At 46.2% G+C, this 13,645-nt stretch overlaps 1 protein-coding gene across 1 annotated transcript in view; it reads left to right on the plus strand.

Moving 5' to 3' along the window:
• Positions 1-13,645, plus strand: part of HMCN1 (hemicentin 1) — a 944,468-nt gene that overhangs the window by 726,537 nt on the left and 204,286 nt on the right. The window contains exons 81-82 of the mRNA XM_073582913.1: positions 3,469-3,729; positions 4,393-4,583. Coding sequence (XP_073439014.1) covers positions 3,469-3,729; positions 4,393-4,583 — 452 coding nt within the window. The remainder of the gene's footprint in view (positions 1-3,468; positions 3,730-4,392; positions 4,584-13,645) is intronic.

Raw genomic sequence — 13,645 nt, forward strand, 5'->3', positions numbered from 1 at the left:
ATATATATTGGAAATATTCCCATCAGATAATGCTAGCAGTAGAGGGCAAGCTTTGTTGCCTAAAGAGGAGAGGTGATGGAAACAAACACCAGGTACAGCAGAGTCAGTGGAACACTGTTAAAGGCCTGGGCCAATTTCAAGACACCCTACCAGGATCGAGGCCATGATAACCAGATATTTTTGACAAGGAAGGAAAATTTTTTAAAGAAGGTAAAGCAATACCTGGCTTACAAAACCATCATACTGCCTAATTCCTGTGAGACCTTCAGGTATTAGGTCTCCAAGCTGGACACCTGGCATGAGCCATCCCTCGTTGCCTTGCAGGTGTTGTGCTGCCCTGCCGCTAGTGTCTTGTCTGAGTATTGTAGGTTTTTTAGTGCCATCGGGGGTATCATAACGGACAGTCGCTTTCACCTGTCAACAGAGAATGCTGACAGGCTCACTCTCACAAAAATGAAGAAAGCTTGGATTAGCTCCAACTTTTCCACACCACCAGATGACAGCAGGACATAAAGTGTTTTTAATCTTCAATATTTGAATAAGGCTCGCCAGTTGTTGACTTCAATTGTCTATGGACGACTGTTAACCTCCTTATCATTTTTTCATTGCTTTGCATTTTGTTCAGAGCGTTTATAAGTGTAGGAGCACATCAACTACACTTTCTTAATATTTTAATGAGGCCCTCCAGTTGTTGCCTTCAAGGATCTACAGTATGTATGAGCCTGCTTATAATTTTTTTCTGTCTTTGAATTTTGTGCACAATTATTGAATGAAGTACTACAATTTGTGCCTTCAAGGGTGTATGGATGACCCTGCTTGTAATTTTTGACAGGCTTTGCACCGTGCAGAACTTTTAGGTTATGTTTCCACATCCGTATAGGCAACGCTTTGGACGCAGCTCTGTCCAAAGCACTGCCAGATTTTATATGTGCAGTGATTCCACATGTGCTCATTGAACCATGCGTAATCACCGCATCCTATGGAACTGCGGTGCATGGCTAAGGTTGTCAGGAGGACGGCCAATAAACCCTGATCTGTTACAACTGAATTCTGCCTCCGTCGCGTCTTTGCATCATCCGGTCGTGGTAAGCAGTCGACCACCCCCCAATCCGGCCCCCGACCACAACCGCAGCTGCATGATTTGCAGCTACATGATAGGCTGAATACATAGGAATGCCTGTTTGTTAAAAAATCCTCACATGTATTCAGGCTGTCAAGTATCCGCAAATCATGCAGCTGCGGCAATAGAAACTAAATCTCCAAGCACTTCCAAATGCTTGGAGATTACCCGAGCATGTATAACAAGATGAGCCAGGACCGAGTCAGCGGTTTCCTGTGCACTTTGGGGCCGGAACTAGCGGGATTGTCACCACTGCTGCTGGGGGACGATTCATCTGGGTGAGGAAGACCTTTGCACTGGACAGCGGGGGGCGTGGGTGAGATAAAAGTAGCTGAGTGCCAGAACAGGGAAGATTTGGTGGGAAAGCGACAGAAGAATAAGGAGAAGGTTGACTCCTTCCCCACTGCTCCGACTGCGAACGCCTCATCCTCTAGTTCCCTGCAGTTTGACTTACCAATGGAGTGTGTTCTGACTGAGCTGTCTCTGGACGTTTCTTTTCCAGTCAGGTCCTTTTCACTCCCAGTGAAAGATAATCTTACTTGCGCAGTCCATAGCGAGTCCGTTAGAGATTTGCAAGCTCACGTGGCCTGCTGGCCTGCATGCTGCTTGTGTTCTGCGCCATCCCAGAGGAATCAGCAAAAGAGACTGTTTCTACATTCCAGCATACTCAAGCCAAGTGAGTCCGGATACATTGGCACGGTCGGGAGAATTTCGTTCCTCCGCAACAGAGCCAGAGACATTGTTCACGATCTATGACGCCAGCAGGAGATATTCCAGCCTCTCCCCAACAAGAACTTCAAGCGATAAGTTACCTCTTTCGTACGAATATTTGAGCCTTTTAGTGCTCATTCACCTCTAGTGATAAGGTCTAAATCTAGTGCAACAGAAGATACAAGATTTAGTGGAATAATGCATCTGGAAAAGTAATAGGCATGCCCAAAACTGTTTCATAGAAGTAAAAAAATGAAAAAAATAAAAAAAATCAATGGATCTATATTTCCTTTGGTCTCCACTATTGGGCTAGTGTCTAAAGTAGGACAACCTATATATCAATATATTAATTTTACAAATAATAGTACGCAAAGGCTGATAAATTACTTATGGACTTCTAATAAATACTTATAAGAAAAAAAGTCACAATAAAAGAATTGAATGAAGTAACAAAGTGACTGATACGTATCAGAATGCCTTAGACTGAGACTGACAGGAAGTGCTTAGTGCATAGTGTCCTAGTGATACATTATATTTGATATTATGTGTCTATATGCAAAAAGATAACAAGTGAATAACATCTAATCTGAACAATTAATAAAAAGCTTAAGTAAGCATTAAACTCAGACTGAGGTAAATTACAGCTGTAACTAGTACAGTCATAAGGTAAAGTCATAAAGTTAATGACACATCTCCAAATGTCCCAGACTGAGAAAAACAGCAAGTGCTTAGTGCATAATGCTCTAATGATGTAGTCTTTTAGGTACCTTACTTATATACAGTACAGAGCCAGCAGTAGCCAAATCACACAGGAAAGGCTGCAAGATTTACTTAAGCTGTTACTTCTAACTTCCTCCTTCTGCTCCAAAGTACACAGGGATCAATCTTACACTGCCATATAATCTCCTACATATAGCATGTGATTACATGCTCCGTCTGTGTTCCCCCACACAGTGGTACAGTATGTTACAGCTCAGATGCAGTCAGTCATACAGAGCTGACAAAATGGTGAGATAATAGAGAGCCCCAACTTTCACTGAGCTTTTATCACTAACTTTGCAAAGAATTGTTTTTATTTTCCTAATGTACGGTATATTTCATGAAGGGTTATATTTGGTGTTTTCTACTTTATGAGATTTCCTAGGAGATGATAGATAGAGGTTGGAAGGGTTTTATGTTGCATGCCTAGATTCCTTTGGCTTACTCATCCTTCCAGTCTCCAGCATGAATTGTCCAGCTCATTGTTTCCTACCCACCCTGATCAAAGAGGGGAGTGCAGGGAGGAAACCACTAAGTAGCTGTAACTGTATGGCTCCACAGTTCTCCTTAAGATCAAGCCGAGTCGTTCAGACGTGCTCTGCCACATCATTAAAATGTGTTGACGTTCATTGTCTCCCTGCTTGAGTTTACTTATAAAATAAACTGATTTATATGATATATATATTCTGATATATATAAGGTTTTTGTTCATGGCTTTGCTCACAATGTAATTTCTATGTGGAAGGGAGACTTTCTATAGACAGCCTTAAAGCACAATTAATATAACATTTACAGTACCTCTTTCATATAGGAGTTTATTTAGCATTTCAAGTGCCCCCTTCTAGTAATACTAGTATTGATTGCATGTCATATTCTAGAGCCGCCAGCAATAAAGCCACATCAGAAGGAGTACACCGTCTCTGTGGATGAGACTGTCACAATGATCTGTGAGGCCTACGGAAGTCCAAAACCCGAGATCAGGTGGGATAAAGATGGAGCACCACTTTCTGGACAAAGAATAATCAGCAATGGGGCTTTGCAAATAGCATTTGTTCAGCCAGAAGATGCCGGCCAATACGCATGTGTAGCGGAAAACATAGCAGGCTCTGTCAGCTTTAACATGACCCTATTTGTTCTGAGTAAGTATGAAAAGAAAAAAATAACATCTTATTGTGAACAGTGTGTTACCGGTTGTAAAAAACAAGCATTGTTGCTAAAAATGAAAACCTTCTATCACATTGTGCTTATATGTATTCTAAGAGCAGCGGCTGCCTGTTATTGGCTTGTAGCTGTCTGGTCCATAAAACGAGCCAGACTAGTTCTTGCTGCGATTTTTTCACATGTGCCATAGATCAATGTGAAAAATTGCACGTGTACACTTGCACACTAGATGATATTGGATCCACTGAGCACACGAAGAACACTCTGACTGATTATACGTATGTCCAAAGGGGCCTTTATGCTGAGATCTGTGCTGGACAATGAAGGGTCTTCAGTAAACTAGGCTCATTTATTAGAGGGGTACTCTGTGCTAAATATAAACATTACTGTATGTAGGAAGTGAAAATAGCAGACTGACACATACTCATCAATGCTTTTCCGTTCCAGGACCGTTGAGGCCTGTGATTGGCTGCATTGGTCAGGTGAATAGAGCGGCTGGGCATCAGGTGTTTCTCTGTGGCAGCGCTCTTAATGACTCATTATTCCATTAACAATTACTTTTTTCAGTTCGTCCCCCAATATGTGACAAGATTAGTGTAATGATCTCCTTTTCATTTCCATACATTTTCTTTCATCTTCAGTCCCACCCAAGATATTAAAAAATACCAAAGACTATGTTGTGAGAAATAGTTTCCAAGTTACCATTCCCTGTGAAACATATGGAATTCCGACACCAACAATATCCTGGAAAAAGAACAATGCACCAATAGTAGAGGCAACCGGAAAATATCAGGTGCTGCCGTTGGGGGAACTCATTGTGCACAATGCTGAGGTAATTGTAATGTTTGAAAATGTAAAAATAAAGCGTTTACTGCTGTAAGATTGTAACAAGGAGAGACACTGTTGCATGACACCTGTGAGGAGGGGAGATACATGTCACTACGCATGATGGCATCAGTGATCTAAACCCAGAATAGTTTCCTCCAGCACACTACGTGTACGTGTTGGGTCGGTTTACTGCAAGTTATATTATGGGCTAGTTTTAGTGGACATTCATAGAGTGGGAGGGAGAATGTCCACGTATCTCCCCTGTACTGTCCTTACAGGACCTGTGTGATGTCAGGATCATGTGATCAGTCACATGATGGAGAGCCATATGGTCTGGCTTTAAATAGCTGAGCTCCAGGGTTAGTCTGGGATGTTGAGGGCCTGGAGAGGAAGACTCCAGGAGAGTGTTTGTGCACAAAGTGTTTGTGTAAGGACTTTGTTAACCCTGAGTTGGCTGACCCCCACTAGTGCAAGGACTGCATGAAGTGCTACCGTTTTGTTTTGTTTTACTATTTTGCCCAAAGGACTGTATTTATTTTTTGTGCTTAAGACCTTGGGTTGTGCTGTACTAATAAACCAAGTGTATCCTTAAAGGCACAGTGTTCCATTGACTACCTCCATGTACAGCAGAGTGAGCCAATTTACTACAACATATATAATTGTGTGAAAAAGTGCTTGCCCCTTCTTAATTTCCTATTCTTTTGCACTTTTTGTCACATTTAAATGTTTCAGGTCACCAAACAAATTAAAATATTAGACAAAGATAGCACAAGTGTCACGACTCTGTTGTCGGGTGTTCCAGGACCAGGTGCTCCTTCGCTGTCCCTAACGCTATGGGTCGCCCTAGCTTGCTCTGTTTCCCGGTTTACTTCTAAGGGCTCATACCCACTTGTGAGAGACTCGCACGATTCTCATGCGAGTCTCTCACATGAAAACCTGGCACTGCCGCCAGCACTGGGACTGGAGCATGCGGTTGCATAGAAATACATGTAGCCACACGCTCTGGTCCGAATGCTGGCTGCTGTGTCAGGTTTTCATGCGAGAGACTCCCACGAGAATCATGAGAGTCTTTCGCAAGTGAGCAAGAGCCCTAAAGGTGAAGATGCCGGGCCCTTACCTTGCCTTGCCTTGTGAATCACCTTCAGTCTGTACCCTTCCCCCACCCAGGAGAGAGGGGAGTAGTAGTGAACTGTAGTACACCAACCAGACTCACAAGGTAATGCAAACAGGGGTAATGGAAAATACCAAATATACACTCAACTATAACAGAGGTATGCACCAGGGAGTGAAGCATGGAGTTAAACCAACGTAGGAGAAAAAAGGGAATTATTACACTCACAAAACCAAGCAACAGTCACAGGTAAATCCACCAAACGTCTACTCAAATAACCACCAACAGCTATCCTCCTAGCCATGCAAAATAAGGTACCTCTGACTATGTGTGTCAGTCGAGACCCAGATTACATAGGTGATGGTAGTGGCTAACAGTGTACAGCTGAGAGCCTTTGCTCCAAGTGCTCTCAATAGAGCAGATTAATCACTGGTCTGCACAAAGAAATTTACACCATTTAAGAAGGTGAAGTACTTTTATTAAGTGCAGGAGTGGGCTCCTCTCTGTCGCAGTAACCCTGTGACAAGTAAACACAAAACGCAGTTTTTAAATGAAGGTCTTTATTATTAAAGGAAAAATAAATCCAAACCTATAGGGCCCAGTGTGAAAAAGTGATTGCCCCCCCAGTCCCCTTAAAACATAAATTAACTGTGGTTTGTCACATCTGTGGGAAGCTGAGTTACAATTCCCTAGCCACAAACTGGCCTGATTACTGCCATACTTGTTCTCAATCAAAAAAAATCACTTAAATAGGACCTGCCTGACAAAGTGAAGTAGACCAAAAGATTCTCAAAAGCTATACATCATGCAGCGATCTAAAGAAATTCTGGAGCAAGTCAGAAACAAAGTAATTGACATCTATCAGTCTGGAAAAGTTTATAAAGCCATTTCTCAAGCTTTGGGACTCCAGCGAACCATAGTGGGTGCCATTATCCATAAATGGTGAAAACAAGGAGCAGTAGTGAACCTTCCTATGAGTGGCCAGCCAAACAAAAATACCCCAAATGCACAGCGACAACTCATCCAAGAGGTCACAAAAGATGCCACAACAACATACAAAGAACTGCAGACCTCACTTGCCTCAGTTAATGTCAGTGTTCATGACTCCCCCAGGACCTGGAAGACTTGCTGTGGTAAATGATACCATGAATTCTGTTGTGTAAAAAAAAATCCTGCAGCAGAATGCCCGGCCATCTGTTTGTGACCTCAAGCTGAAGCACACTTGGGTTATGCAGCAGGACAATGATCGAAAACACACCAGCAAGTCCGCCTCTGATTGGCTTAAGAAAAAATAAAATTAAGATTTTGGAGTGTTGTAGTCAAAGTACTGACCTTAATCCAATTGAGATGCTGTGGCACTACCTTAAAAAGGCGGTTCATGCTTGGAAACCCAATGTGGCTGAATTACATCAATTGTGCAAAGATGAGTGGGCAAAAATTCCTCCAGAGCATTGTAAAAGACTCATTGCCACTTATCGCAAAAGCTTGATTGCAGTTGTTGCTGATAAGGGTGACCCGACCAGTTATTAGGTTTAGGGGGCAATTACTTTTTCACACATGGCCCTGTAGGTTTGGATTTTTTTTCCCTTAATAATAAAGACCTTCATTTATAAACTGTATTTTGTGTTTACTTGTGTTATCTTTGTCTAAAATTTAATTGTGTTTGGTGATCTGAAATATTTAAGTGTGACAAGCATGAAAAAGAATAGGAAATCAGGAAGGGGTGAACACTAGAGTTGAGCGATACCAGCCGATACTTGAAAATATCGGATCGGAATGGATCGGCCGATCTTAAAAAAAAGTATCGGTATCGCCGATTCCGATACCGGGAACCAATGCAAGTCAATGGGGCCAAAATATCGGAATTAAAAAAAAACCTTTCTTTCCTTGTAGGTTAATTCTACATGAAGAAAAACAACTAAGAATAATGTAGAATGTATTGTGGGAGGTGGAGGAGACATTAAAGCCATAGAGGTTTAGCCCAATCAAATGGAATAGCAGGAATTAAACTTTTTTTTTTAAAGATGTTAGGAGTTACAAAGATATTGACTATGTTAGCCTCATTTATATTTTGCCAGACATGTATGTCTTCTTCTTCTACTTCCTTTTTTTACATTCTTCTTCCTCTTCTTCTACTTCCTTTTTTTACATTCTTCTTCTTCTTCTTCTACTTCCTTTTTTTACATTCTTCTTCTTATTCCTTTTTTTACATTCTTCTTCTTCTTCTTCTACTTCCTTTTTTTACATTCTTCTTCTTCTTCTTCTTCTTCTTCTTCTTCTTCTTCTTCTTCTTCTTCTTCTTCTTCTTCTTCTTCTTCTTCTTCCTTTTCTTACATTCTTCATATTCTTCTTATTCAACAATTATTATTCTACATATTCAGCTTCTTCATCTTCTTCCTATTCTTCTTCATCATATTCTTGTTTGTGTCAGGCATTCCTGTAGTTGTTATCTAGAAAAGTTAGAAGTTTACACCTTCCGTTCTGCCTGTCACAAAAGATTTACAACAGGATTTGTCCGCGTTCAGTTTGGCCTGCAGAAGCAGGCCTTTTCCAGGGGCACCACGAGGAGGAACGGACTCACCCCCATACACTGCTTAGTCTTCTTCTGCTTATAAATAAGATAATATCATTTGCTCAGAGTATTAGTCTTATGCTTAATGTTCTTCTGCTTTGTTTTTTTTATGCTTCTTTGTCTTCTCTCTCTTGTTGTTCTGCATCTTGGTGGTTGTCTTCCTGTTCTTTGTCCTCTTGAACCAGCTGACGGTACTGGCACCCGGAGGGGCAGCAGAAGGAACAAGAGCCAATGGCACTACCGAGGACCAGCTGACGGTGCTGGAACCCGGTTACTAAGCAGGAGGTACCTGTGCTACAAAGCACTACCAAGGACCAGCAGACGTTGCCGGAACTCGGATACCGAGATGGAGGCACCTAGGCCAAACGCTCTGACGAGAACCAGCTGACGGTGCTGGAACCCGGAGGGGTAGCATAAGCTGCAAGAGCAAATGGAAATAGCGAGGACCAGCTGACAGTGCTGGCACCCGGAGGGGCAGCAGAAGGAATAAGAGCCAATGGCACAACCGAGGACCAGCTGACGGTGCTGGAACCCGGTTACTAAGCAGGAGGTACCTGTGCTACAAAGCACTACCAAGGACCAGCAGACGTTGCCGGAACTCGGATACCGAGATGGAGGCACCTAGGCCAAAGGCTCTGACGAGAACCAGCTGACGGTGCTGGAACCCGGAGGGGTAGCATAAGCTGCAAGAGCAAATGGAAATAGCGAGGACCAGCTGACAGTGCTGGCACCCGGAGGGGCAGCAGAAGGAATAAGAGCCAATGGCACAACCGAGGACCAGCTGACGGTGCTGGAACCCGGTTACTAAGCAGGAGGTACCTGTGCTACAAAGCACTACCAAGGACCAGCAGACGTTGCTGGAACTCGGATACCGAGATGGAGGCACCTAGGCCAAAGGCTCTGATGAGAACCAGCTGACGGTGCTGGAACCCGGAGGGGTATCAGAAGTTACCCCTGAAAAGCAAAGTTGGCATGCCGCAAGCTGGCCGCAGTTACCGAATCACACAGTCCTACAGGGGGTGCTTGTCCTACTGGCACTATGGAACAAACCTTTCTTACCAGAACCCGCAGTCCACATAGGAAGCACCTAAACTGCTGGCACCCTAGCCTCGGCTAACCCAACCGCAACACGACATGGCAACTTGGGGTGGCAAACTGACATTGACACTTCCCGGAAACAGCAGGCAGGGCTGGAACCAAGCTGGGCAGGAGGGAGTACCCGTGCCAAAGTCAGTTATGAGCAGCAACTGGCGATGTTGGAGCCCAGGACAAGCACTTAGCAGGCTGAGGCCTGATGTGCTGTCAATTGGGAGGCAGCAGGACAGATTGCCATCAAAACAGCAGGGGAACAGCTGACGTTACTGAACCCCACAAACACAGGAGCTAGTGTTTTACTCTGTGAAGACGGCACTTCCGAGCAACAACTGGCTGTGTTGAAGCCCAGGGACAAGCACGGAGCAGGCTTAGGCTGCATTGAAGAAATTTTAAGATCGGTTGTAGACTACTAATTTGAACCAAGCTCCACTTAGGCCTGTGGATTCACTGATTTTCGTATTTCCCCTGTCCTCCAACCCCGCCAGTTACAGCTCCGAAGTGGCGTCTGCACAATCCACACTTGTTCCTGTGTTACAGGTGTTCAGTCCGGTCAGTTAATCCCCTGATGTGTGTCCGGCAATGTCGCCTGCTCTGTCCACATTCCGATAATGGGAATGTGGACAGAGCAGGCGACATTGCCGGACACACATCAGGGGATTAACTGATCGGACTGAACACCTGTAACACAGGAACAAGTGTGGATTGTGCAGACGCCACTTCGGAGCTGTAACTGGCAGGGTTGGAGGACAGGGGAAATACGAGAGACAGTGGAGCCACAGGCCTAATTGGAGCACGGTTAAAAATCAGTAGTGGTACGACTGTGTAGGCAGCAGGAGACTTTGCCATCCACACAGCAGGGGATCAGCTGACATTACTGAACCCCACTGAGACACGGGAGCAAGTATCTCTTTCCGTGTGGACGGCACTTCCGAACTACAACTGGCTGTGTTGAAGCCCAGGAAATAGGAGGGTGTAGGCAGAGGCCTACTGAATTTTGAATGAGGTGACAGCAGGAGAGACTGCCATCCACACAGCAGGGGATCAGCTGACGTTACTGAACCCCACTGAGACACGGGAGCAAGTGTCTCTTTCCGTGTGGACGGCACTTCCGAACTACAACTGGCTGTGTTGAAGCCCAGGAAATAGGAGGGTGTAGGCAGAGGCCTACTGTATTTTGAATGAGTTTACAGCAGGAGAGACTGCCATCCACACAGCAGGGGATCAGCTGACGTTACTGAACCCCACTGAGACACGGGAGCAAGTATCTCTTTCCGTGTGGACGGCACTTCCGAACTACAACTGGCTGTGTTGAAGCCCAGGAAATAGGAGGGTGTAGGCAGAGGCCTACTGAATTTTGAATGAGGTGACAGCAGGAGAGACTGCCATCCACACAGCAGGGGATCAGCTGACGTTACTGAACCCCACTGAGACACGGGAGCAAGTATCTCTTTCCGTGTGGACGGCACTTCCGAACTACAACTGGCTGTGTTGAAGCCCAGGAAATAGGAGGGTGTAGGCAGAGGCCTACTGTATTTTGAATGAGTTTACAGCAGGAGAGACTGCCATCCACACAGCAGGGGATCAGCTGACGTTACTGAACCCCACTGAGACACGGGAGCAAGTGTCTCTTTCCGTGTGGACGGCACTTCCGAACTACAACTGGCTGTGTTGAAGCCCAGGAAATAGGAGGGTGTAGGCAGAGGCCTACTGTATTTTGAATGAGTTTACAGCAGGAGAGACTGCCATCCACACAGCAGGGGATCAGCTGACGTTACTGAACCCCACTGAGACACGGGAGCAAGTATCTCTTTCCGTGTGGACGGCACTTCCGAACTACAACTGGCTGTGTTGAAGCCCAGGAAATAGGAGGGTGTAGGCAGAGGCCTACTGAATTTTGAATGAGGTGACAGCAGGAGAGACTGCCATCCACACAGCAGGGGATCAGCTGACGTTACTGAACCCCACTGAGACACGGGAGCAAGTATCTCTTTCCGTGTGGACGGCACTTCCGAACTACAACTGGCTGTGTTGAAGCCCAGGAAATAGGAGGGTGTAGGCAGAGGCCTACTGTATTTTGAATGAGTTTACAGCAGGAGAGACTGCCATCCACACAGCAGGGGATCAGCTGACGTTACTGAACCCCACTGAGACACGGGAGCAAGTGTCTCTTTCCGTGTGGACGGCACTTCCGAACTACAACTGGCTGTGTTGAAGCCCAGGAAATAGGAGGGTGTAGGCAGAGGCCTACTGTATTTTGAATGAGTTTACAGCAGGATAGACTGCCATCCACACAGCAGGGGATCAGCTGACGTTACTGAACCCCACTGAGACACGGGAGCAAGTATCTCTTTCCGTGTGGACGGCACTTCCGAACTACAACTGGCTGTGTTGAAGCCCAGGAAATAGGAGGGTGTAGGCAGAGGCCTACTGAATTTTGAATGAGGTGACAGCAGGAGAGACTGCCATCCACACAGCAGGGGATCAGCTGACGTTACTGAACCCCACTGAGACACGGGAGCAAGTATCTCTTTCCGTGTGGACGGCACTTCCGAACTACAACTGGCTGTGTTGAAGCCCAGGAAATAGGAGGGTGTAGGCAGAGGCCTACTGAATTTTGAATGAGGTGACAGCAGGAGAGACTGCCATCCACACAGCAGGGGATCAGCTGACGTTACTGAACCCCACTGAGACACGGGAGCAAGTATCTCTTTCCGTGTGGACGGCACTTCCGAACTACAACTGGCTGTGTTGAAGCCCAGGAAATAGGAGGGTGTAGGCAGAGGCCTACTGTATTTTGAATGAGTTTACAGCAGGAGAGACTGCCATCCACACAGCAGGGGATCAGCTGACGTTACTGAACCCCACTGAGACACGGGAGCAAGTGTCTCTTTCCGTGTGGACGGCACTTCCGAACTACAACTGGCTGTGTTGAAGCCCAGGAAATAGGAGGGTGTAGGCAGAGGCCTACTGTATTTTGAATGAGTTTACAGCAGGAGAGACTGCCATCCACACAGCAGGGGATCAGCTGACGTTACTGAACCCCACTGAGACACGGGAGCAAGTGTCTCTTTCCGTGTGGACGGCACTTCCGAACTACAACTGGCTGTGTTGAAGCCCAGGAAATAGGAGGGTGTAGGCAGAGGCCTACTGTATTTTGAATGAGTTTACAGCAGGAGAGACTGCCATCCACACAGCAGGGGATCAGCTGACGTTACTGAACCCCACTGAGACACGGGAGCAAGTGTCTCTTTCCGTGTGGACGGCACTTCCGAACTACAACTGGCTGTGTTGAAGCCCAGGAAATAGGAGGGTGTAGGCAGAGGCCTACTGTATTTTGAATGAGTTTACAGCAGGAGAGACTGCCATCCACACAGCAGGGGATCAGCTGACGTTACTGAACCCCACTGAGACACGGGAGCAAGTATCTCTTTCCGTGTGGACGGCACTTCCGAACTACAACTGGCTGTGTTGAAGCCCAGGAAATAGGAGGGTGTAGGCAGAGGCCTACTGTCTTTGTAATGCGGAGACAGCAGGAGAGACTGCCATCTCCACAGCAGGGGAACAGCTGGCAGTGCTGAACCCCACTAACACTTGAACGAATGTGTTTGGCTCTGTGGAGACGACACTTCTGAACACCAACTGACGCTGTTGGAGCCCAGGATTAGGCGAGGAGCAGGCTGGGGCCTACTGGATTTTGGCAGGTGAAGGCAGCAGGAGACTTGCCATCTCCACAGCAGGGGAACAGCTGGCAGTGCTGAACCCCACTAACACTTGAACGAATGTGTTTGGTCCTGTGGAGACGACACTTCTGAACACCAACTGACGCTGTTGGAGCCCAGGATTAGGCGAGGAGCAGGCTGGGGCCTACTGGATTTTGGCAGGTGAATGCAGCAGGAGACTTGCCATCTCCACAGCAGGGGAACAGCTGGCAGTGCTGAACCCCACTAACACTTGAACGAACGTGTTTGGCTCTGTGGAGACGACACTTCTGAACACCAACTGACGCTGTTGGAGCCCAGGATTAGGCGAGGAGCAGGCTGGGGCCTACTGGATTTTGGCAGGTGAAGGCAGCAGGAGACTTGCCATCTCCACAGCAGGGGAACAGCTGGCAGTGCTGAACCCCACTAACACTTGAACGAATGTGTTTGGCTCTGTGGAGACGACACTTCTGAACACCAACTGACGCTGTTGGTGCCCAGGATTACGCATGCCGCATGCAGAGGCCAATGGGCAGCGGTTTTTATGGAGGTTGTGGACTACTACTGATTCTAACCATGCTCCACTTAGG

Source organism: Dendrobates tinctorius, unplaced genomic scaffold (genome assembly GCF_039654945.1).
Source record: "Dendrobates tinctorius isolate UK_male_01 unplaced genomic scaffold, ASM3965494v1 ptg000074l, whole genome shotgun sequence".
NCBI lineage: Eukaryota > Metazoa > Chordata > Amphibia > Anura > Dendrobatidae > Dendrobates > Dendrobates tinctorius.